Source organism: Micropterus salmoides, unplaced genomic scaffold (genome assembly GCF_014851395.1).
Source record: "Micropterus salmoides isolate LMB-PRFRI ecotype aquatic unplaced genomic scaffold, ASM1485139v1 Ms_hic_scaffold_9, whole genome shotgun sequence".
Classification (NCBI taxonomy): domain Eukaryota; kingdom Metazoa; phylum Chordata; class Actinopteri; order Centrarchiformes; family Centrarchidae; genus Micropterus; species Micropterus salmoides.
This window is the reverse complement of record NW_024044681.1, coordinates 30,828,804-30,850,895: the sequence shown is the minus strand read 5'-3', so window position 1 is coordinate 30,850,895 and position 22,092 is coordinate 30,828,804. Positions and strand designations below refer to the sequence as shown.

Genomic DNA, 22,092 nt, shown 5'->3' with positions numbered 1-22,092 from the left:
CTATGAAAATAAAATGGCAATTCTACAGACCATCTGCATCTGGGTAAAGTAATGATACCACTGTTGAACTTGGCTTTTTTGGAGAACACGCTTGATCCACGTCACTTACACATGCAAGGCTATTAGAAGTCATTATCCGACATGAGAACACCATTAAACATCATTTAAATTTAAATTTAAATTAATACGTATGTGCAGCTGATGTAGTAATGTTTATTTTCGGAACACTTTTAGTTGAGCAATCACAAGTTTGCCTGCTGTGCAGTGATCATTTTTATTAACCAAGCTAGCTGAGCGGGTCTTCTATAGATGGCAACGTCTGCCAGTAGGTTCACCACTTTGGTCCAGACTGATATATCCCTCTCTGTTGGATGAGTTGCCATTGCCATTACATTTTACATTCACCTTACATTACATTCATGGTCCCCAGATGAGGAAATTCTACTGACTTAAGTGATGCTCTCCTCCTCTGAGGGTCAAGTAATACTTTACAATAAATTGGATGTCCATAACATCAACGTAGACTGCACCTGTTTTCTGCCCCCCACTTCCCCATTATCACCACCGGGCCCTCGCCCCTGTCTGCTCCTCATTTAGCCTCAGTAATGGTTCCAGTGTGCCAGTCAGGAGAAATGACAGAGCAGAGAGTCTGCCTCAGACCTGTAGGCCCAGAGCTCTGTACTCTGTCATTAGACGCTTTAATGCAGCAGCAGCGCAGCCTGCTCGCCTCACTCCTCTCCCTCGCTGTCCTTCTCTTTTTTCCTTACCTCTTTCACTCTCACTCCTCATTCCCACACATATTATTCCATGGTATAATTTACTGATGCGCTGAATGATGTGCACAGTCACGCTGGGAAAAGACAAGTCAGATTGAGTTAAGTAGAGTTGAGTACTATGTTTTAAAATGGCGGGAAAGGGTTATCAGAGACCAGGTTCATGGCAGAGTGTGCGGTGGTGTGTAATTAATGGTATTAAAGATTTTCACTGTAAGGACAGTCATGCTAACTAATTAGCTTAAGCTGAGGTTGAAATGTCTTACTTGCTGGTTGCACTGATAAAAATGTGTGTCCTTACGTAGTCAATAAGTCATAGTTTGAAACAAAAGGAAAGAAAACTGGAGTAAAAGTGTCACTTGTTACTAGTGCTCTTGTGCCTTGTTCTGTCAAACTAAAAAAAACTAAACTAAAATTTCTGAAACAGAGAAAATGTCACTTCTGGAACAAGATTATCTCACTTTCACTCATTGGTATGATTTTTTTCTTGTTACTGGCACATGAAAAGACATGGATGTCTCAATATATGAATTGAATATATGTCTTGCTCAGCCAAATGTGTTGTTGCTGTGTGCTCTCTGCTGCATATATGAATGACATTAAAGATCTTACTAACTGCCCCCTTTTGATGCAGAAAGTTAAATAAAATCTGCTGTCAAAAGTCAAAGGTTATGAAGTCACACTTTGACTCTGAATATAGATCTGTAATCATAGATGTCCAACTAATATAGCAGATGTTTCTCCATGGCGAGGCTGAATGTGTCTATGTCTGTCTGTAATATTCTCATTATTGCCCTCTGATTTTTCCCTCATTACGTTAGAATATGGCTGCAGATGAAGACAATTTGCCCTCCGAATTGAATAGGCCTAGCTGTGTCACATTAAACCTCATGACAAACACTGGGACATTAACAGGCAAAGGTTCTTCTCAGGCAACGGAAAAACCTTGGCACAGCCCTTATGTGAAATAAAGACATCAGAGCAGCATAGTTTGTTTCTGCCCCGTTGAGAACACATGATGTGGTGCCAGGCCTGGCTCAGAGACCGCACTCCGCCAGGGATGTAAACAGACAGCACTGGCTGGCCCCGAGCAGGCCACCCAATGCTGGAGAGGGCAGATCACTGACTTGATCTGGTGTTTATGCAAGCTGAACTGTGGTTAATACCGCTGTGCCACTCCAATCGTAGTAAGGTAGAACGTAGATTTCTAATTTGTTTGTTGGGTGAATCATTTCCACCTGTCAGCTGCAGTACGTGTTACAATTTAAAGCCAAGTAAAGGTGTAGACTTTTTATGTGATTTATAGTAGCTTTCATTTGACTGTGATTTTGTCACAAACATTATTTCATGTTGTTTGTAGTAGCGAGAGATAATATTGGTGAAACTATACGTGGTGTTTTCAGCGACCGGATCTTAGGGTCCTCCTTATTCACAGAGAAGGGGGGACTGACTGTAAGCAGTTAGACAAAAAAGTCTTATCTCAAGGTGTGCTTACTTGGTTTTTATGGAGCTTTCATCCATACTGGTCGTGGCCTTCATCAATGGATGGAGTTTAATTTTGTTGAGGTTTTAGTTAAAGGGGAAGGACTGTTTACAGGTCTTGAGGAGTACCACTGCATATGTGAAAAAGGTTGTATAAAGCCTTTTGTGGCTCCAGAAGGATCTGTGTGAAGTCTGATAAATGAATGAATAAATCAAAGTGTTGGGGTTAAAGACTATGAAAATGAAAGAAATCTGGGGGTGAGCTCACCATGTTATCTGTAGCCCGCTCCTCATCTCTTCTTGAGGCTAGCGGCTCAAGGTTACATTAGCTGCTACGAGTGTAACATACCCAATTCTCCAACCAAACTGCTGTCAGTATAATATAAAATGCTGTTGGTGTACACTGTTGTCTCTCAAACTAAGACTTAAAGGAGCAAATGTGAAGCAAATTAGGTTTGGGGGTGATACAGTTTGTGATACAGTTTGGTTTGATTGGTGTCGGTGGCATGTGCAACGTCCTTTTTGAAGGAAAAGATCAGTTACATTTATTTATTGTATCATAAATGCAACAACAGTATGGTGTGATAATTAGTACATTGTACTTTCTGTATGGATTTGAGACATAGCTAGAGTGTATTTTTATGATTTACTGGTAAATTTTCTACACATAGTGACTTTAAGTTTAAGTTACTTTTTTTTTTTTCAGGGTGCTGGTATTGTTCAGGGTGGCTCACTGTCATGGCCTAGACTAAGTAGTAATTTTTCACATTGTATTGACACTTTTATGTCACGGTGGGTCACCATAGCTGAATGGATGTAAGAAACCTTGATAAGTCATAAGTTATGGGTTGTCTGTGCTCAGTGCAAACCTGCTGGTGTGCCTTTGTGACCTCACAGTGGCCCTTTCTGGATCTGTGCCCTTCTCCACACCAGGTTCCATTCTGTTTCACAAAACACAGCGAAACGTTGTCCGTGTTTGCTGACACCCTCCGTCACAACCAAAGCGGCGCTAAATGTAGAAGCAGACTATTGCGGTCTGAACGTTGTTTTTTATTTTTCAGTGATGACGTCTTCACTGTGTAATTCTGAGCCACAGTCATTTCCGATGTTGCAACGTAGTGTTTAATCACGTGTCAAGTTGCACCTCATGAGGATGGGTGTTTACCTAACCGCAGTGATGTCTGTTTCAGTTCTGACCATAACAAATATGGAGATGTTGAAACCCTTGTGCTGTCGGTCCTTTTAACTGTCTTGTTAGCGTCAGAGCTTAAAGGTTAAATATATCTCCTATTATTCATGTAATGAGATCTCTCAGGCCCCTTCCGGGTCTGTGGCTCAGTAGTGGCGTATGGCTCAGCTACCACATTGTGGTATTAACAATATTAATAACAAGATATAATAAGGCCAAAGCAGCAGTCATTGGAGAAATATTTATAAAATATGATTGAACTGTTGGAGACTGTCTTTGTTTGTGTTTGTGTGTGTGTGTGTTGGACCACAAGAGCGGGCTTCCCTGCATTTATTGCCACGATTAGAGGACATGAGGGCTCAGTGCCTCGTAGGGAACTTTTGAACCCCAGGTAAAGCAAATTCCCACATGTCAAAGATCCAGCTTCTTTACTTTCTTTTTTTCGGCTCCTATTTGACCGCACCCCATTTAGGCCCATGCACGTACTACAATTACTGTTCTGATGAAACAGGGGAAAGGCTGTTGCACCAGAGCTGGAAGCCAGATCAAAGGGATGTGTTCATTTTTTATTTACCCTCTTTCTGACCGTCATACTATGGCCTTTTGAATACCACCAATGGTTCTGTGGGACATTGTTTACTCTCAACTGCATGATTCAATGTGCAGAAAAACACACACATACTGTACACACATACATACACACAATTAAATCTGTACAAAGATCTTTTTAAAATACATGTTTTGGGTAGTGAGATATTTGTGTATATGTTTATTTACAGATCTCCGCAGTACACATTGGATAAAATTCCACAAATGTGTAAAAAGGAACTTACAAATGTAACGTGACCCACAAATTGACAGGAAGCAATCCGCAAATGTGTAAAAACAGTTTTGTGTGTAGAAATGGATCCACAAATGCGTAAATCACACATTGTATGTGAAATAAAAAGATCTTTGTACAGATTTAATTGTGTGTATTTGCAAATCGTGTGATATTTCTGTATATATATTTTTTTACAGATCTCCGCAGTACACATTGGACATAATTACACAGATGTGTAAAAATGAAGTTACAAATGTAATATGATCCACAAATTCACACGAAGTAATCTGCAAATGTGTAAAAACAGTTTGGTGTGTACGCATCACTCTGTATTTTTGTGGATATGATTTTATACATCACAAATGTAAAAATACACATTTGCAGATAGTGAAATATTTGCGCATCATTGTACACATTTGTAGATTGTCTTCTGTGGGTTACAAATATTAAAGTCCAACTAAATCTTCCATATTAATTCATGTTCTGCAGTGTGCTTTGAGGAATAAGGATTATAAATGTAGGTGCTACTGCTTATGCTTCTGACATTTTGAGTAGACAAAGGAAAAGTCTGTTTCTTCCTTACCAAGCATTGACTTTCTCTGTTGAAGTGTTGAAGTGATCAATGCTGCCACTCCACAAAAGAGGTTTCACATTAACTTGATTAATGGCTAAACTGAGTGATGCTTTTACCTGAATTTCTTTTGTGAGCGCGCGCGTGTGTGTGTGTGCGCGCTCCTTCCTGCCCTGGGCTGCGAGCGGTAGGCTAGAAATCACTATTTAGTGTTGTGTTTGACCCGGTGATTAGGTGTTTAAATTTGTGTCTCCTCCTCATTAAGCGTTGGCAGATGCCAGATGCTTTGAGAGCATGTGATGAGATATTGATGAAAGGACTGCTATTTGTTTTCTCGCTGTCTTCTGGTGATGCTCATGGGAAAAAAGTGTTTCTGGGCTTTTGCAGAGCATGCTGATAACAAAAAAAACACAGAAAAACCTACACTCAAAGACCACTTCAGGTCAACCCAGACCCGGTGGTAGTACATACATAAAGTAACACACACACAAACACACACACCCCAAAGCACATAATGACTACAGCTTGTGGAAAGACATTATCTCTATACTTTTAATGTGCGTCAAAGTGCTAGCAAGCTATTAGTGAACATTATTCACGTTTTGAAATCATAACCATCAGCCAGCCACCATACACCTAAATGCTCATCATGACATAATTCACTCTTAACAACTTGTCCTTTGTTTTGTTTTTTTAAATAAATATGGAGAATCTGATATAGCACTAGTGTTGCAGGAGGTTTTTGCATATCAGACTTTTAGAGTAGCTCTCGGCTTGCTATCACTATTGTGCACTGAATGACTATCCTTTCACATACTTTTGATTCTATAGCTTTACTTGGTCTGGTATGACCAGCAGCTCACGGTGGCAAATGTTAGCAAAGTTTTGATAGATATTTTATTGCTCTGTAGACATAATTGAGTTAGTCGACTCAAACACAGCTAAGAGAGCTAATTTACCATTACTCTTTAATTGTGGTAATTGGCTACATCACAGTTTTTGTCAAGAAAATGTTACATGTGATCTCTTTAATCATTGTTTTAAGATATATATATATATATATATATATCATGACTTCTGGTATGTAATCGTTGTGATGAGACCACAGAGAATTATTAGACTCATGTAAGTTAATGAAGGTTAATAATATAATAATAAAAAAAACTGTGCTCTTCGACCCCTATCTGTCTGTTGCCTTGTGCTAATTACTGGTCAAAAGTTGACTGATGTGCCACCATGCTTGTTCAGATTTTTTTTTTGCACGTGTAGCTGCTGCCCCACCCGTCTTCTGTCATTCTTTTCAATCTTTCAATCAAATAATTTAAACACTCTCCAACATTAGAAATAAGTTTAGATCAGGCCACAGATTCATGGTGCTGCCTTCAGATTCCTGCTAACACACTTTTTAGTCAGTGTGTGGCATCCAGAGTCAGGTGGAAAAGTAGCAGGAAGAGCTGTACTTTAGTCTGTATTGTGAGGCCTGAGGCTCAGTGCATGACTGCCACCTAGTGATGTGTTAAGACACTAAATTAACTGGTATGGTTTTATATATGTACATGAACTTTCCACTGTATAAGTGACCTCTGAAGGAGTGGTGTGCTCTGTTTCCTACTGAATATGTCATTTTTATCCCTTATTCAGATCAAGCAAGACTATCCTAAACATGTCCTAGTATGACACCTTGCTGAGTGTGTGTGAGTTTTTAACTGTTGTCTCTCCTGTGTGGTCTCTTTTCAGGCTCGCATGGCACTGGATAAAGGAGCTCAGGCTGTTATCTTTGATGTCAGTGATGATGCCAATGCTGCTGCTGAGGTGAGTGTGCAGGCGCCGCAGTAGTTATGTCAATTCATAAAATATGTGAGACAAAAGCACACAGAAATTGTCCCACTCATATTTCTGTGTCTTTGTCTTCTTGTTTTGATTACCATCCTTTGCACAACACACACACACACACAGCTGCGAGAAACAGACTCCCTTCCCCGTCCAGTCGTCCTGGTGGAGGCAGAGGATGCTGAGGAGTTGATGGGTTTGGTCAACAAGAACGAGGAGGCCAAAGTTCGGATTGAGATCATGGAGCAGCCCAGATGGGTAAGCAGTGGAACACACACACACACACACACACACACACATATCTGACTTTCCTTTCATTGGCTAGAAGAAGAGCAACCCTTCTGGGAAATAGAAGGACTGAAAGGAAGTCGTATGAAAGCTCCACTCAAAAGGACCATACAGTGTAGAGAGGAGAGGGTGGGAGACAGATGTGGATTATGATACCCATGGGCCCATGGACATGAACACTGCACGGGTTCCCTCAGCCTCACCAAAGTCTTCAAAACATTTACAAGTTGTGAAAGACCGAGTCACTGATTTACGATATGGCTGCTATGCCTTATACTTTGATATGAATTTCTGACAGGATTTCTTGTTTCTTTAGGTACATAATGTTTAAATGTAAGATAATTTAGTTTGGTTATGAAATTCTCTTCTTTCCTCTTCTTAGCCACATTATGATGTGGGCATCCTGCTCACCATCGTCCTCGCTATTCTGACCATTGTCCTAATCTTCGCCTTCCGCTACAAGTGCAAGTCCAACAGAACCTGGGTGAGTGAAAAAAACAACATTTGTAGAAGTTTAAAGCTTATTGAAACAAGGGTGTAAATTTGTTCATATTCAGTTTGGATCCTCAGCTCAGCTGATCTTTTTATAACCCTTGCTTCTTGTGCACGCAGGATTCTGTCCATCAGCAGACCATGCGGGCCATCAGTCGATTGGAGACCAAAACCTACAACTCCCAGGGCTGCTCAGGCTCTCAGCGCCACCGCGCGGCCTGGGGGTCAGCCAGCAGCTCAAACTCGAGCCCTGTCTGTGCTATCTGCCTGGAGGAGTTCCAGGACGGGCAGGTAAGAGGAGAAAGAGCGAGGAACATACTGTGTCTGTAGGTTTATCTGTCCTTGCCACCTCTTTAATCTACTGCTGTCTCATTTTTATCCCAGCATTTGAGGATCATCTCCTGTGCTCATGAGTTCCACAAAGACTGCGTCGACCCCTGGCTGCTACAGCACCGCACCTGTCCCCTCTGCATGCACAACATCATGGGTGAGGAAAGGCGTAAAAGTGAAGGAATTTCTTTTTTCTTCTACTTAAACATGTTAAGATTGTTATGAAGTTTTTTTTCAGTAATCGCAAAGACCATTCAAAATCAAGACCTTTTTTTTTTTACCACCTGGAAACCCGTGGATGACTTTTTCCATTCTGTGACCGTTGTCAAAGTCCACAATGCAAACTCCTTTTTGAATCTTCTATGATAAGTGCTCTTTAAATAGAAGTTACTGGTAGTAATTACAACCCTGCAATATTCTGTATGTTCTGACTGCTGCTGTGGTCCACAGGGATGGAGCGACAGCCCCAGAGGAACAGACTCCAGCAGAGTCCAGAGCAAAGCCAGGGTTTCCTGCACGCTCAGCCTTACAGCAGCCCTCGCAACCACCCTTTCCCCCAGCATGCCATCCCCTTCTCTATGAGGCCCCACTATCCTCGTGGACCCTCTGGACCCTATCCCTCTCTGGGCCACTACACTGGCTCTTCTCCCAGAGACACCCAAACTCTGCGTTTCCTCACCAGCAGGCCACTTGGCTCCGGCTGTGGGTACCACCTTCCTGCAGAGGTTCCCGGAAGGCCCCACAGAATTGGAGGTAACTGTAGGACTTCCACCAACCATTACACGCCCCGTCGGTCCTGTCACAACTATCGCTCATCCTGTCCAGCCCAGCGCAGTGTGTCTAGCTCAAGACTGCACCACACTGCCAATGTCACACCACAGCCCCGCGGAGCGCCAGCCCACAGCCGGCAAGACGATGGCAGCTGCTCCGGTGGCAGCTACCACACAGAACGCAGCGGATACTTGGCTGACGGGCCAGCGAGTGACTCCAGCTCAGGGCCATGCCATGGCTCCTCCAGCGACTCAGTTCTCAACTGTACTGACGTGTCCCTGCAGGGGGTTTATGGCAGCTGGTCCACCTTCCGTAGCTCTCTCAGCAGTGACTACGATCCGTTTGTGTATTATGGGCCAGGTTCTGGGCACGCCCCCCGCAGGAACAGCCTGGAGGCTTGTGCCCAGTCCCGGCCCAGATCTCTAGATTCTGTTGTGAACAAAGCGGGCTGCCCTGAAGAACAGCCGCAGACTGTGTTCAGCCACATCCACTTCCACCGTCACAGACACCACCACTATGAGGAGGGGGAGCATAGCCAGGGCCTGAGCAGAGGCTCAGACGAGGAGCAGGGGGCAGCTGCTGCAGCTGCACCCGCTCCTCTTGTGCTGGACAAAGACTCACCTGTGTGCCCTCCTAAGCACAGTTCCTGCCAGTGCCCAAAGCCAGATCCCACAGATCGGCCCTGTCCTGGGAAAGAGTGTCTGGACCATGACCCCAGTAGCCCTATAGGACCACCTGTCCTGGTGTCCCCAATCCCCTTACAACTTCAACCCCACTGCTGCCACCAGGGACATGGACACCCTCCCGCTCCTCTTGGGCGAGTGGGTGGCTGTGTGCATGATGGCCCTTCTGTTCGCTTCCACCAGAGCTTAGATCTGCAGGACGACAGAAGCATCCACATCCACTACGGTCAGGGCCCGGGCTTCTGCTGCTCTCCTCCTGAGTTGCACCCTGCCTTGCTTCCTGTGCCCCTAATTCTGGACTCTGGAGGTATGGAGGACTGGCCTTACTGTGCCCGGAGCCCATGTTGTGTGGCAAAAGCGGGTGCAGCAGGCCCACTCAGAGCCTCAGCTCTTGGGGCCTGGGACCTCTATGGACAGGCCACCCTGCAGGTTCCACCACGGCCCTGCTGCTGACCGCAACACAGACATTTGTTTGTACTGCCAAACATTACACCACAATCAGGGTGGGTGTTTCACTTGTTTATCTTTGAAAACATGACCAGCCATTTGATCTTAAATATTAAAAGTAATATTCTCAGTTTATTAATCTCATAGTTTTGCCCATCATTTCTGTTGGTTGTGATAATGCTGTACCCAAGTCAGACTGAGCAAGAAACATAAGCAGTCTGACGACTGCTGCTGTGTTCTCAGATCTCAGCCAGTGATTTGGTGAGAACACTGTTTTTATTCCCAATAACAATGATGGAGAAGATACAAAAATAAGCCCTGGGGAAAAAAATGGAATGATCTATTTGGACTTTGCGTAACATTTTTATTTATTTATTTATTTATTTTTACTTTGTGTTTTTTATTATATTTTGAAGGTGACTTGAGCTGTTTTTGTATCCACAGGATCAGAAGAGGAGTCTGGTGTGTGAGAACTTGTTGCATCCCAATTATCACGCTGCTACACAGAAGCCAGAATGGACAAGCCTCTCACTGGCTTTCGCTCTCATGTCTTCCACATAATTCCACCAGCAATGCCTTCGCTCGGACGATTCCCCAGCTTCTCCCAAGATTCAAAGCTCACATGCTGAAATGCTCCTTCAGCTGAGTTAGATTGAGTTAGTTATGTTATTATTAAAACTGAAATTATTGTGAATAAATTAAGCTAAAACTTTCATTGAGAATAATGCCAAACCCTTCATAATATTGTACATCAAAATATATTGAATGATTGAAATGTTTGGAGACGGGGAGTTGCTGGGGAATACTTTTTCTGTCTTTCTCCTTGTCAGTTATAGGAAGAATATTCATTACCAACATGATACCATGATACCACAAGTTCCCATGCTCCTTAGTGACAACTAACGAATGATCCTTGCTTAGGGTGTTGAGCCCTCATGAAGTGAGACTCCTTCACTGCATTTCTTGCTCTATTACAAAAGAACTTGATTTATCTTAGAGGTACTTACTGTCACTTGCGTGATCTTTCTCTTCCTTCGCTGAGTCCAGTCTCAGCTGAGAGAAGCTTTTCTCTCCAGCCTACCTCAGCTCAGATTTCTTAACACGCCTAACACAGGGGGTCTTTAAAGGTACTGCTGTAGTGTTGGTTTTTTTTGTCAAAACCATGTAGCTCCCATAAACTCAACAAAACGTTAGACCTGTCCAAATGGAGAGAAAGGTTGATGCTCAGCCCCTCAAACAACGAGCATTCACTGAGGTTGCTGAGCCTTGCATGGGCCTTGTTTTCATTATTTCATTGATGGCAGCTGTTTTCAAAATGTTTGTTTGTGTTGTTAGATCATTTTCTGTTTCTTTTCTTTTTTTTTTCACTTTTTAAAATGAACCAGTTTGACTGAATTATGTTGTCATTACAAGCTATTTTCTTGTCATTTCTCTTGCCAGTGGTCACTTCACATGTTTGACCTCAGTGCTGTTTAAACCCCCTGATCAGTGCAAAGTGAACAGGCCTCATCAGAAGGATGACATATCCTCTGCACCTTTAATGGGTAATTCACCCCCCCCCCCCCCGTTGTCCTTCAGCAACTAAACCTCTAGAACAATGTTCTACATTGCTGCCACAGAAAAGAGATAGTGAGTATTTAATGATATACCTGGAGTAAAGCCATGCTAGGTAGACCTTACAGTCCCAAGCATCAGCGCTGTCGGTTGCAGTAGCACCCGTTTGATGAAAGCTTGGTGGGCTTTTCCCATGATTTCCAACTGTAATGGCTACAATCTGAGAAATATCTCAGGAACAATCAAACACTGGAAAAATGAGAAGAATTCATCTTTGTTACAGTAATGAGACCCAAATTGATGAAAAATCCTATCTTGGTGAATGTGCCTTGCCAGTCCCTGCTTTTGAGCTTACAGCACTTGAAGGAAGATCCACCTTATATCCAAACTCAAATAATTTTTTTAAAATGTTTAACCATCTCTCAAAACTGCAAATGACAGAATCACAGTTTAAATCTTTGTTACCTACTATTCCCTTTTCTCCCACTAAGCCACTCTGACAGACTGTCGGACAGAAATTGTGTTCATATCCCAAAAAAAATTACAGTATACAATTTTGTAGATGAAATTCGACCTCATTGTGCCAACAAACATGGCTCTCTTATATTCAGTTTAACAGACTTCTTCCATGCTCGCATGTATTAGACTAAATAATCCGACATCAGAGGTATTCTGTTATTAGCGTGGACTTTCTCAGCTGTCAGACTTCAGATACAGTTTTAGCTTAGCACAAAGAGCAGACAAAGAGCTCATGGGTATTGCAATGTAACCAGTAGCACTTACTAAAGCCTTATCTGTGCCTTATTCATTCAGCAACGGTTCATAATCCTATATCAGGAACCTCCCAACACACTAAGCTCTTACCTGTCTAACCAAAGAGGCCAAATACTGAACACAGGGAACTTTTAACATAGTATGTGTTGTGCCTTTTTTTCTTGCTTCAACCCTTTCCTTAAGCTCAGATTTAAACATGCTTTCATTGACAAGTGAGAACATGCCAGAATAGAAGTGGAAATCATTTTGGACTCAATATTTTAGACAATCATGCAGATGTTTTCTACTGCCGTCCCTTCTACTAATACCTCACTTTGAATGTGTCAACACAGCGCCTTCCAGCTCAAGTATCTGGGTTTCCTTGTCTGGTATTTTTCGTGCCCAAAACAGTCTCTGAAAGTGACATGGAAATGACTGAATTACAAGCAGCACTTTGGCTTAAGCAGATTTTATATTTTAGAAAAACAACAACATAAAACTCGTAGTATTAATAAAGGACAAGCCCAAAACCACCAGCACATGAGAAATAGCATTAAGGGATGCTGCAGAATATCTGATTTGATTTAATCCTGTTCAAGATCTTTTTCTTTGAGTTGTTTATGTGTTTGTTTTGTTATATTTTGCAAGAATAGTGAGCTGAAACTGCCTTTTCTATGAGTAAAATCCCTCCAGAACTTTAAGGGATATGTCAGTATATTTTGGATACTTTGTGTACAAAAAAAGAGAACAACAAAAACAGAAATGAAATAGTGTTGTATTTTATATATAATAGAACATTTCAATATAGTGACATGTCACTAATATATTTATTTACTAATATATTTATCCTTTTTGTCCAGGTTTGAAAGAGTGGTTTCTGTATAGACTGAATGTTTCTATATAGAAACTGACCAGTGTCACCACAGATGTATCAACCTGTCTTCATTCCAATTATATGCAAATAAATTATTTTGAAATAAAACCTCTGTGCTGAATGCATTATTCTGCATGAGAATCCAGAGAAACTCCCACTGTGTCGTATGAGTTGTGCTTGCATGCCAGTGTTGTTAATGGAATAGTTACCGAAACTTACTCCAAAAAGCAGCTTTCTTCAAACTTCTACCGTAAGATAACATGGTCGTTTTATTAGACCTCAGAAAAATTCAGTAAACATCCATTAGATTTCAGAGGTTCAGTCATTCACAGAACTTCAAAACAAATTCACACAACTCTAACAAATTAGATACCCAGTGCTAAAAAATGGATCACTCAAAACATAAATTTTAAGGCACAATCTAAACATTCAAATTTTTTACAATTGGTAACACATTTTTTACTTTTTCATAAGTCTTCACACAGTCGGCACAGCAGAAGTCAATATGGACTAAACTGTGGATCATGTTTCATTGGTTTGACAGATCTGTCAACATTCATGAACACAAAATTACTGTTACACCATAAAAAAGAGAAAAAAAATTCAGTGATCCATTTTCTCAGTCTCATCTAAATAGTTTTCTCTCCTGTGTTTCTGACTTGAACAAGTGAGGGAAAAAAAGGTTTTTGCAGGGTTGTTTTTTTTTTTTTGTGAAACAAACACAGACATTGCCCAGACCAGCCCCGACTGCCATCCCCTTATGCATACTGGATTATTCCCCCAAAGCGCTAGGACGCTGAATAGTAAGTGATGTGGACAGGTGGACCAGTGAAAGTTGACCAGGGTACTCACCTGCTCTACAAGCACTCTCTGGTGATCAGAGGTGGCTGTGGAGTACACAACATCCACAGGCTACATGTAAAAAACTCAGCTTGAAGTCGAATTGTTTCAAATTATTTAAGAAAATTGAAGTATACCTCACAGATGGTAATACCTGAAAATAAACATATGACAACTATGTTGCCTGTTGTTGGAAATGAAGATATTCCCCCTGTACTAGGTTAATAAATAAGCAGGCACACATCCTAGCACAGTAGAGCTACAGATGTAACATGTTATTCAGCCTTTCTACACATCTTTATCAAGGAAACCCTTAGCCTATTCATTTTAATAATATGATATGATATGACATGGACTCACTGCTTAGCTAATGCTAATGTTTTGCTAGTTTACATTATGTTAAAATAGTCAACTGAAGTTCTTACAGCATTAGGGAACTATGCTAAGCTGCAAAAACAATGCCAAATAGCTTATGCTAAGTTGTTAGGCCTTGACTGACTGAATCAGCACCAGCACTGGCTTACAGACTCACTTTATGAACCATTATGATTATGTTATTTCATTATTGTCATCGTTAAATTAATGAATCATCATCATCATGGCAATGGCACACACACTACCTCCCTGCGCCCTGCCTGAGAGTCCCTGTTTCCCTGCATGCTTCCTTCAGCTACACTCTCCTCCTGCTCACTCTGTTCCTCAGCTTCCCTTTCACATGATACTCTGCCTGACAGTGGACATGGCCAGCCACCTCTCCTCCGTCCAACTGTTGCTGCATTGTGGGGAAGTACTGCTATTGCCGTAGATGTTGAAGCTACTGCTGCAGGCCATTCACCAAACATATCAGTGATTTTTCCACATTTAGTTGTATCCTCATCTAGAGTCTTCAGGGTTTTTTTGTCCCACAACTTCTTTACACCCCGCTTCTTTCTTCTTTCAGCCTTGTGTTATTATAGAAAATAAATCAATGGGCAGCTCCCCCTGCTTTATGGGCTGGTTGTTAGCAATACATTGCTTTGTAAATTTAAAAAATTAAACATGTTTCAGCCCGAAAGTACGTCGGAAAATGGCCGTTATGACAGATTACAAGTCCACTGCTGCCAGGATCATTTTTCTAAGGTACTTTTTTTTCCACCTGCGAAAACAGATTCATGCATTTAAAACATATCAATAACCTTAATCTAGCACAATGACTGAAAACAGGAGGAGACAGCTAGCTTGGCTCTGTCCAAAGGTAACAAAGTACCTCTCCCGGCAGCTCACTCACCACTCCACACATTACATCTTGTTTGTTTAATCCTTGTTAGTTAGTATTGACCTTCTCATCTAACTCTCAGCAAGAAAGCAAATAATCATATTTCCCCAAATGACTATTCCTTTTAAAATGTGTACCCCTTTTACCCAGACACACATGCCAACCCGCCTGAACATGAGTTTTTTTTTATTTAGACATACATCATGCAATCTACAGACAACTTAAAGCATATCTGATAGCACTTGAAGCTTGTCACATAAAGATATTCAACACACTGTATATATGTTTGATATACTGTAGTTGTGGTGCGTGTTGTTGATTGCCTCTGAAATGTATCGCCAAGTGTGGTTTGGCAGCAGCAGTCAGGTGATCAGTAGAAGGCTTTGGCCTGCCCTTCGGGTGTCAGCACAGTGAGGTTGCCCCTGGCGTCTTGGTCCTTCTCAATGGCCTCAAAGAGAGACTTGAAGTTTCCTGCCCCAAAGCCCTGGAGGGAGAAAAAACACACACAGATGGCTAATTACCCAAAGATCTGCCTTCTTCTGTGTCATTTGTTATGTCTCTGGGGATCTTCTCTCAGACACCATTCAGGGTGTTAAACACTTTGATGTCGGATCACGGCGGATAAATATTCTGACAGGGTTCAAACATCCACTCCCCTCTGACAAGAGCTGTACTCACCGGGGGCTCGCAAATTAATCATGTAAATATTGACATATTAGATAATACATAGATAATCAAAAGATCAAGTGTAGGTGGTTACTCTGAGAGATTCTTTGCTGTGGTTCAGATTCAGTGTCTCACTTTCACATCTGTAGACTCAGTGAAATACTGAAGAGTGACAAGGTAAGCCTGTTCTGACAAGCAAAATGGGTGCTAGGTGTTGTAAATTAAGTGCCACAGGGTGCAACCCAATCCAAGATCCCCTCGCTGTGAAGCTATGAGCCTTTTAATCTGTATCTGCGATAGATTTACTGAGCTTTTACAAGTGGGCTACAGTTATACTGTTCACACTGGGTGGGAGCTGTAAACAGGTGTTCTGTCATGGCTTCTTAAAGGTGGTGAATGTAGGAAACAGGATCACAGGGCTGTAAATCCCATAAGAAAGACGTAAAGGCTAAAAGTTTACCCTCGGTTTTCCAGCTACACCAGCAATTTGTGCACTTACATAGTGGTTGTTCCGCTGAATGACCTCCAAGAAAAGGGTTGGTCTGTCCTGCACAGGTTTGGTGAAGATTTGAAGGAGGTAGCCCTTGTCATCAAAATCAACTAAGATTTTCAGTTCCTTAAAAGGAAAAAAAGTTTAGTTTCTATTTTAGAACACAAGCAAAAAGACTGTAAATATTCTCAGGCTTGCTGAAATAATATGCTTTCTCACCTGTAAACGGTTGAGGTCCTCCTTCACCTTGATCTTAGCGGTTTTGAGTTTCTCCCGCAGGGAGTCGTAGTAGGTGTCAGGTGCTGAGAGGAACTCCATTCCTCGGGCACGCAGGTTCACTATCTGTTAAGACAAAAACAGAACAAAAGTGGGTTCTGAAACTTGCCTTTACCTGCAGAGGCTGTGTGACGATGAAGATGAAGTATGTGGGTTAACATGAGATTTTGGCAATTATCAAACACAGGAGACTCACGGCTTGAATAATGTTAGACGTGTTGAGGGCAATATGCTGAACACCTGGTCCCCCGTTATAGTCCACATATTCCTGTGAAGAAGGAGATGCAGGACATGAAATGCACTGAGGCAAATCTCAAAATCTGACCCAGGGATCCACATATGGGAAGATTTTCATTTCGTTCACTTAGTACCAAATTGCACAACTGTTGCTCGAGCTGCTGGGGACCCACTGTAACAAAACATGAAAGGCCTGAATAGAATTTAATCCATGAGCTGATGAAGTCACACCTGGATTTGTGACTTCTTTTTCCCCATTGCAGGTTCATTGATAGGCATCTTGATGGTCTCTTCATAGTTCGTCACCACTATGGACCTCAGCGCACTGTACTGTGTGTGGATCTGCTTGTCGTCTATTGACCAGAACCGATGGAACATCAAACACTTCTGATACCTGGAATTTGGAGAGCACAAACAAAAAATGTGACAACAAGCTGAAATGAACAAGTCATACTTTATTTGGAATTGTTTGAATACATCTCCATTTTTTAAATATTTTATAGGCCAGTAATGTTGCACTGCAGCTTTTGATTAACTGCGTTAACGTTTCACCCTGCGACAGAGGTGGATTGACCGCTTGAGTATTTACTTGTCCTTTTGCCCCGTGTGTCTGCTGTGTCCTCCCTGTGTGTACGTGCGTCTAACAGGAGTCTTACCAGTCTGACACTGGCACCATTTCATCATCGGGCTGGTTTCCCACAACGTGATCAATGAAGCTCAAACCGCCTGGTGGACTTCAAAGAAAAGATGAAAACATAAAACAAACCTCTTGCAAACATAAAACACTTTTCCATTAAAGTTTAGCAAAATAATTGAGAATACCCGTTACATACAGGTAAAGCACTCATCCTCTCAATACAACAACATTTGATCAAAATGAATTTCGTAAGTAATATTGAAATCTTGAAAATGCCCTTTGTCTTGTCACATCAGGGTGCCTTTTTTTCAGTGACTATATTTGTCATATAATACTCTAGAAACTGAAGTAAAATGTCCTCCATCAATGACACTGGTAATACACAAACTTTCAAATTCAAACCATGAAATTATATATTAAGATTTATAAAGCAACCCTTTTTTAGCATGTCAAACTAGAGCCTCATTATAGTTCACTATAACTATTTTGATGAGGTATGTTGGAAATGCACAACAAGTGGCTTTTTATCAATAGAACTCTTTTCCATAAATTTGAATAGATAGTTCAGTTTAATACAAAACAGTACAAATGTATTTTGGTAACATTTTGAGCAACTCACAGTTTGGCTAACAGAGGATCCCTAAAGAGAGGCTCTTTGTAGCCTGGAAGGAAAAGGCCTTTGTAGGGGCTGAGGTACTCAATGAGTGTGTGTGTCGTATCTCCATACTGGAGAGAAAAACATGAACACAATTATTATTCATTTCCAGTTTCATGTGTGTTTTTACATGAGGCTTTCAAATGTGCGCCCCTCTTTACGTACTGTTTGGACCACAGCATACTTGACTCTCCCGTGGCTGTCCTGCTCCACCCAGGGTTCCTTCACGATTCTAGCTCCTCGCTCTTTGGCTGTCTGTCGATGGAGTGGTGTTGGGATCAGTTGGGAAATACAGGAGCATAACAACAGTTTTTCCATCTGAAGACGGCTCCTGGAAGCCCTCCAGTGGCTAAAGACAGAATATCTTTCTAGAAATGCTGTGATATACTGCTTTATTCTGTCTCTTTTCTCTTTATGTGTTGTTCTCTGTGTAACAGAGGTGGTGATTCTGTATCTTTGTAGCCACCTACAAGGTCAACAGAGAGGGTTTATCCAAACCTCCAGTCTGACCTTGACTGAGGTAAAGAGTTCATATAAGCCACTAAACATCAAAGTCACACCACCAACATGTTTGCCCCTATTTCAACACAATCAGCCAGTATTTCTTGAAATCAAAGTTCGTAGAAGTGAGTGAATTTGAATTCATTGGAACCCAAATATGTTACTTCTCTTACTTCTTCTGTCACTCTATATACTGTATATAAACACCAGTGTTGGGAGTAACGCATTACAAAAGTAATTTTTATAGAAAATAAATCAATGGTAATCAAAAGTAACTTTTTGCTGTAACGCAGTAATATAACACTCCTATAAATAAAATGGTAATATTATACCCATTACAATCTCAACAACACATATAATGTACTATGGAAAATGGTTGTAAATTCTTGGTGCATAGTGAAATAAACTGGTATTACTCTTAGTTATAAAACATTACATCAAAAATTCATAATGCATTAGGAACTTTGCTATAGTGCCTAAAGCATGTTTGTAAGCGAGTATAACAATTGTTAGAATGTCTTAGAAAAGCATTATATCGTGTTATAAATGTATGCATGTAAGTTCATTTACTAAAGTACTACAGTTTTGTGGTACTTTTACTTCTGCTTCTTTATACTTCTACTCCACTACAGCTCAGAGGCATATATTGTACTTTCCAATCTACTACATTTATTTAATGCATCACTAATAATAGTCAAATAATACACATTATTCTGAAATGGGCCATTCTGCATGATGAATACTTTTACTTTTGGTACTTTTGTATATGTTGATGCTAATACCTTTGTACTTCAGTAAACTTTTGAAGACAGGACTTTTACTTGTCACAAAGTATTTCTACAATTTTTCTTACTTCTTCCACCACTGTATATAAATTGTGAAATTTGTGAAATGTAGGGAAATGAAGTGTATCAAAAAACGAAATGTTTCAAAAGAAAAGTTAAACACACTGCCCATAACTAATGTCAAATACCATCTACCTCTTGCAAACAAATAGCTTGTAGTCTATCTGCAGGGTGGGGCCAGTTAAATATAAACTGTGAATAAATCCATCAGCACACACTGCTGCATATTGATACTTCTGTGTATCATTGTTACCTTGATTAAGAAGTCACAGTCCTCCACTTGGAAAGCGATGTCTTTGACTCCGTCTCCATGCTTCATCAAGTGTTCTCCCATTTCTGAGGGAAGATAAAACCATGTTGAAATACAGACATAGTATAAGTCATGTTCACAGTATTCCATCTTTCATCACTTGCCTTCATTTCCAGGATTTAACGGAGATTCAAACACAAACATTATCTGTAAGGAGAGAGGAGGGTGGTTGTGTTTGTGGGGAGGATCATTGATCATGGATATACTGTTTATTCAATCAGCACTGGCTGTTTAACTGCATACCTTATCCTGTCTGATTGCATGGGACACCACCTCTCGGCTGCCTGTCTCCAAACCCTTATAGGCCAAATGCTCGAAGCCCATCTTATCACAGTAGTAAGAGGCTGCCTGCAAAGGGATCAGACTGTCTTTACTGGGAAGGGAGTTTCTGGTGAACTTTGACATAGTGAGATGAAATGTATTGACTGTGTGTTGCCTGGTCTGTGGTTGACCCAGAATGATTGAATGAACTGTGTGTGTGTGTGTGTGTTTCATGTTTTTACATCCCAGTGGGGACCTGAATTCACTAACAGATGGGGACTTGTGTCACTGTGGGGAAAAATTTGAAGTCCCCATGGGTTGAGGCTGCTTTTTGAAGGTTAAGACTTGGTTTTAGGGTTCAGGTTACAATTAGGTTAAGGTTAGGCGCATTATGTCAATGAGGTATCCCCACAGGGATAGAGGAACAAATGTGTCAGGTTGTTTTACTGTATTCATGGGATCCAAAAACTGGGCATCCACAATAGTTGTGGGGTCCGACAGCTTTGTGAGGGACCAAATGCTGGATCTCACAAGTTTAAAGGGCTTTTTGAGGGTTAATACTTGGTTTTAGTGTTCAGGTTACAATTAGGTAAAGGGGTAAGGGACAAGGGATTATGTCAGAAATGGCTCCCTACGAAGATAGTGACAAAGGGCTGTGTGTGTGTGTGTGTGTGTGTGTGTGTGTGTTTGTGTGTTTGTGTGTGTGTGTGTTCATGTCAAATAAATTTAGGGAACCACTTACAATGTATAAATGTGGTAGGGCTGCCACTAACATTGAGTTTCATCGATTAATCTGATCAATCAATTTTTGTCTAAATGTCAGAAAATTGTGATTATTTTGCAAGAGCTGAAGGTGAAATATTTACATAGTCCAAAACCCAAACATATTAAGTTTATTATCAGACATGACAAAGAAAAGCAGAAAACCTCACATTTTAAAAGCTGGAATCAGCATACGTTACTAAAACTTTAAACAGTTAATTGACTGTAAAAATAGTGGCTGATAAATATTCTGTCAATCAACTCATCAATAATTCTTACTGTATCTGTTATTTAAAAAATGTATGTTTATTCTGTCTATACTGAAAGTCAAAACAGTAACTTATATGAACCCTGTAAAAAGTATAAAGTAGCATGATGAAGATCTTCATATGCAATATGTCTGGAATCTTGAAGTTCATCTTGATTCAAATATGAATTACGCGGAAAATAATGAGATGTGATTTGGATACTAACCTGTTTGGCATTGCCGACCCAGAAGGTGAGATGATGAAACCTGATAAACTTTCCCCTTGCAGGCTAAAAGGCAAAAGTACAACAGAAGAATTACATTGGCTAATAGTAAAAAACTTAAAGTGTTCATCAGTTTAAGAGAAACACAACTTAACCTTAACTAAGTGTTTTTTAAGTGTGTTTTAGAGTTATTAAGTGATTAGCCTTGTAAAGGAATCTCACATTAGCTGTATGTTTAGAATGATTCATTGATTCCTACAACATTACGCCATAGGGTTATGATTAACAGTACTATTAACACATCAAACTACATCCCAGATCACAGACTCCTGTCAAGAAAATCCATCTGCGGAAGCAGTTTTAATCTTACCTTCTCCCCTTTGTCTGTATAGCTTGTCTAAAAAAGAAATAAAATATGTAGATCATTATAACTTCATCTACAAGTGCTCATATTAACCTACAGTCAACACAATGATCTTTGAATTACTCAGCTGCGAAGAAGTCTAAAACCTGCACCTGCTCATTATAATTGACTCTGGTAATGGTGAAGTCTCTTACCATGCTGTGATAGCAGATGAGCCACAGTTCAGAGAAGAGAAAGATATAAAATCAATGAGCCAGATGGCATGCATATAAATACTGGAAATACTGACCTGATGACCAACTGTGATTGGTCCTTTAGGATCTACACCCACTTGTCCACCTCCCTGTTTCCTGCTGCTCTTAAGCTAAAAAGTTCAACAGCAGGGGCCCAAGTTTGTTTATCTCTCCTGAGTCATGTGTCTAATTACTCATCAGTCCTCAATCATTATAGAAACATAGACACATTAACCTCAGCTTAGGGAAACAATAATGAAGACACCGATTCTACACTAGCTGTAGTCTACGATTTTTTACCTGAGACACTAAATATACCACTCAGATGAACATGCAATAGGCTCAGGGGAAGATTTTTTTAAAATTTGTAATATAACAGAGACTCATTAGAGCTTACAGCTAAAATCATGCGTCCCTAATGTGAAGAAC

The 22,092-nt window shown here is 40.8% G+C and overlaps 2 protein-coding genes across 2 annotated transcripts in view; one reads left to right on the top strand and one right to left on the bottom strand.

Moving 5' to 3' along the window:
* Window positions 1-13,754, top strand: part of LOC119895909 (E3 ubiquitin-protein ligase RNF43) — an 85,499-nt gene extending 71,745 nt beyond the window's left edge. Inside the window, 8 exon segments of the mRNA XM_038709322.1 lie at window positions 6,576-6,650; window positions 6,795-6,926; window positions 7,339-7,440; window positions 7,569-7,739; window positions 7,833-7,935; window positions 8,229-9,565; window positions 9,567-9,735; window positions 10,124-13,754. Of these exon segments, the coding sequence (XP_038565250.1) occupies window positions 6,576-6,650; window positions 6,795-6,926; window positions 7,339-7,440; window positions 7,569-7,739; window positions 7,833-7,935; window positions 8,229-9,565; window positions 9,567-9,735; window positions 10,124-10,149 (2,115 nt within the window). The 3' untranslated portion in view covers window positions 10,150-13,754.
* A 1,370-nt stretch (window positions 13,755-15,124) lies between these two features.
* Window positions 15,125-21,721, bottom strand: hpda (4-hydroxyphenylpyruvate dioxygenase a). The gene is made up of 14 exons (XM_038709323.1): window positions 21,625-21,721; window positions 21,437-21,463; window positions 21,070-21,132; window positions 19,816-19,920; window positions 19,677-19,719; window positions 19,516-19,598; window positions 18,082-18,171; window positions 17,881-17,987; window positions 17,281-17,358; window positions 16,856-17,018; window positions 16,584-16,655; window positions 16,331-16,453; window positions 16,121-16,237; window positions 15,125-15,439 (listed from the first exon to the last, which is right to left on the bottom strand). The coding sequence occupies exons 1-14, from the start codon at window positions 21,625-21,627 to the stop codon at window positions 15,326-15,328; spliced, it is 1,188 nt and encodes a 395-aa protein (XP_038565251.1). The 5' UTR covers window positions 21,628-21,721; the 3' UTR covers window positions 15,125-15,325.
* Between the last annotated feature and the right edge of the window lie 371 nt (window positions 21,722-22,092).

Bases quoted from the DNA above. Each gene is read 5' to 3' on its own strand.
- hpda (XM_038709323.1), bottom strand. The intron at 19,921-21,069 runs GTTAGTATCCAA...ATCCCTTTGCAG, and splicing joins GGGTCGGCAATGCCAAACAG to GCAGCCTCTTACTACTGTGA. The intron at 17,988-18,081 runs GTACGTAAAGAG...TTTTCTCTCCAG, and splicing joins AGTATGCTGTGGTCCAAACA to TATGGAGATACGACACACAC.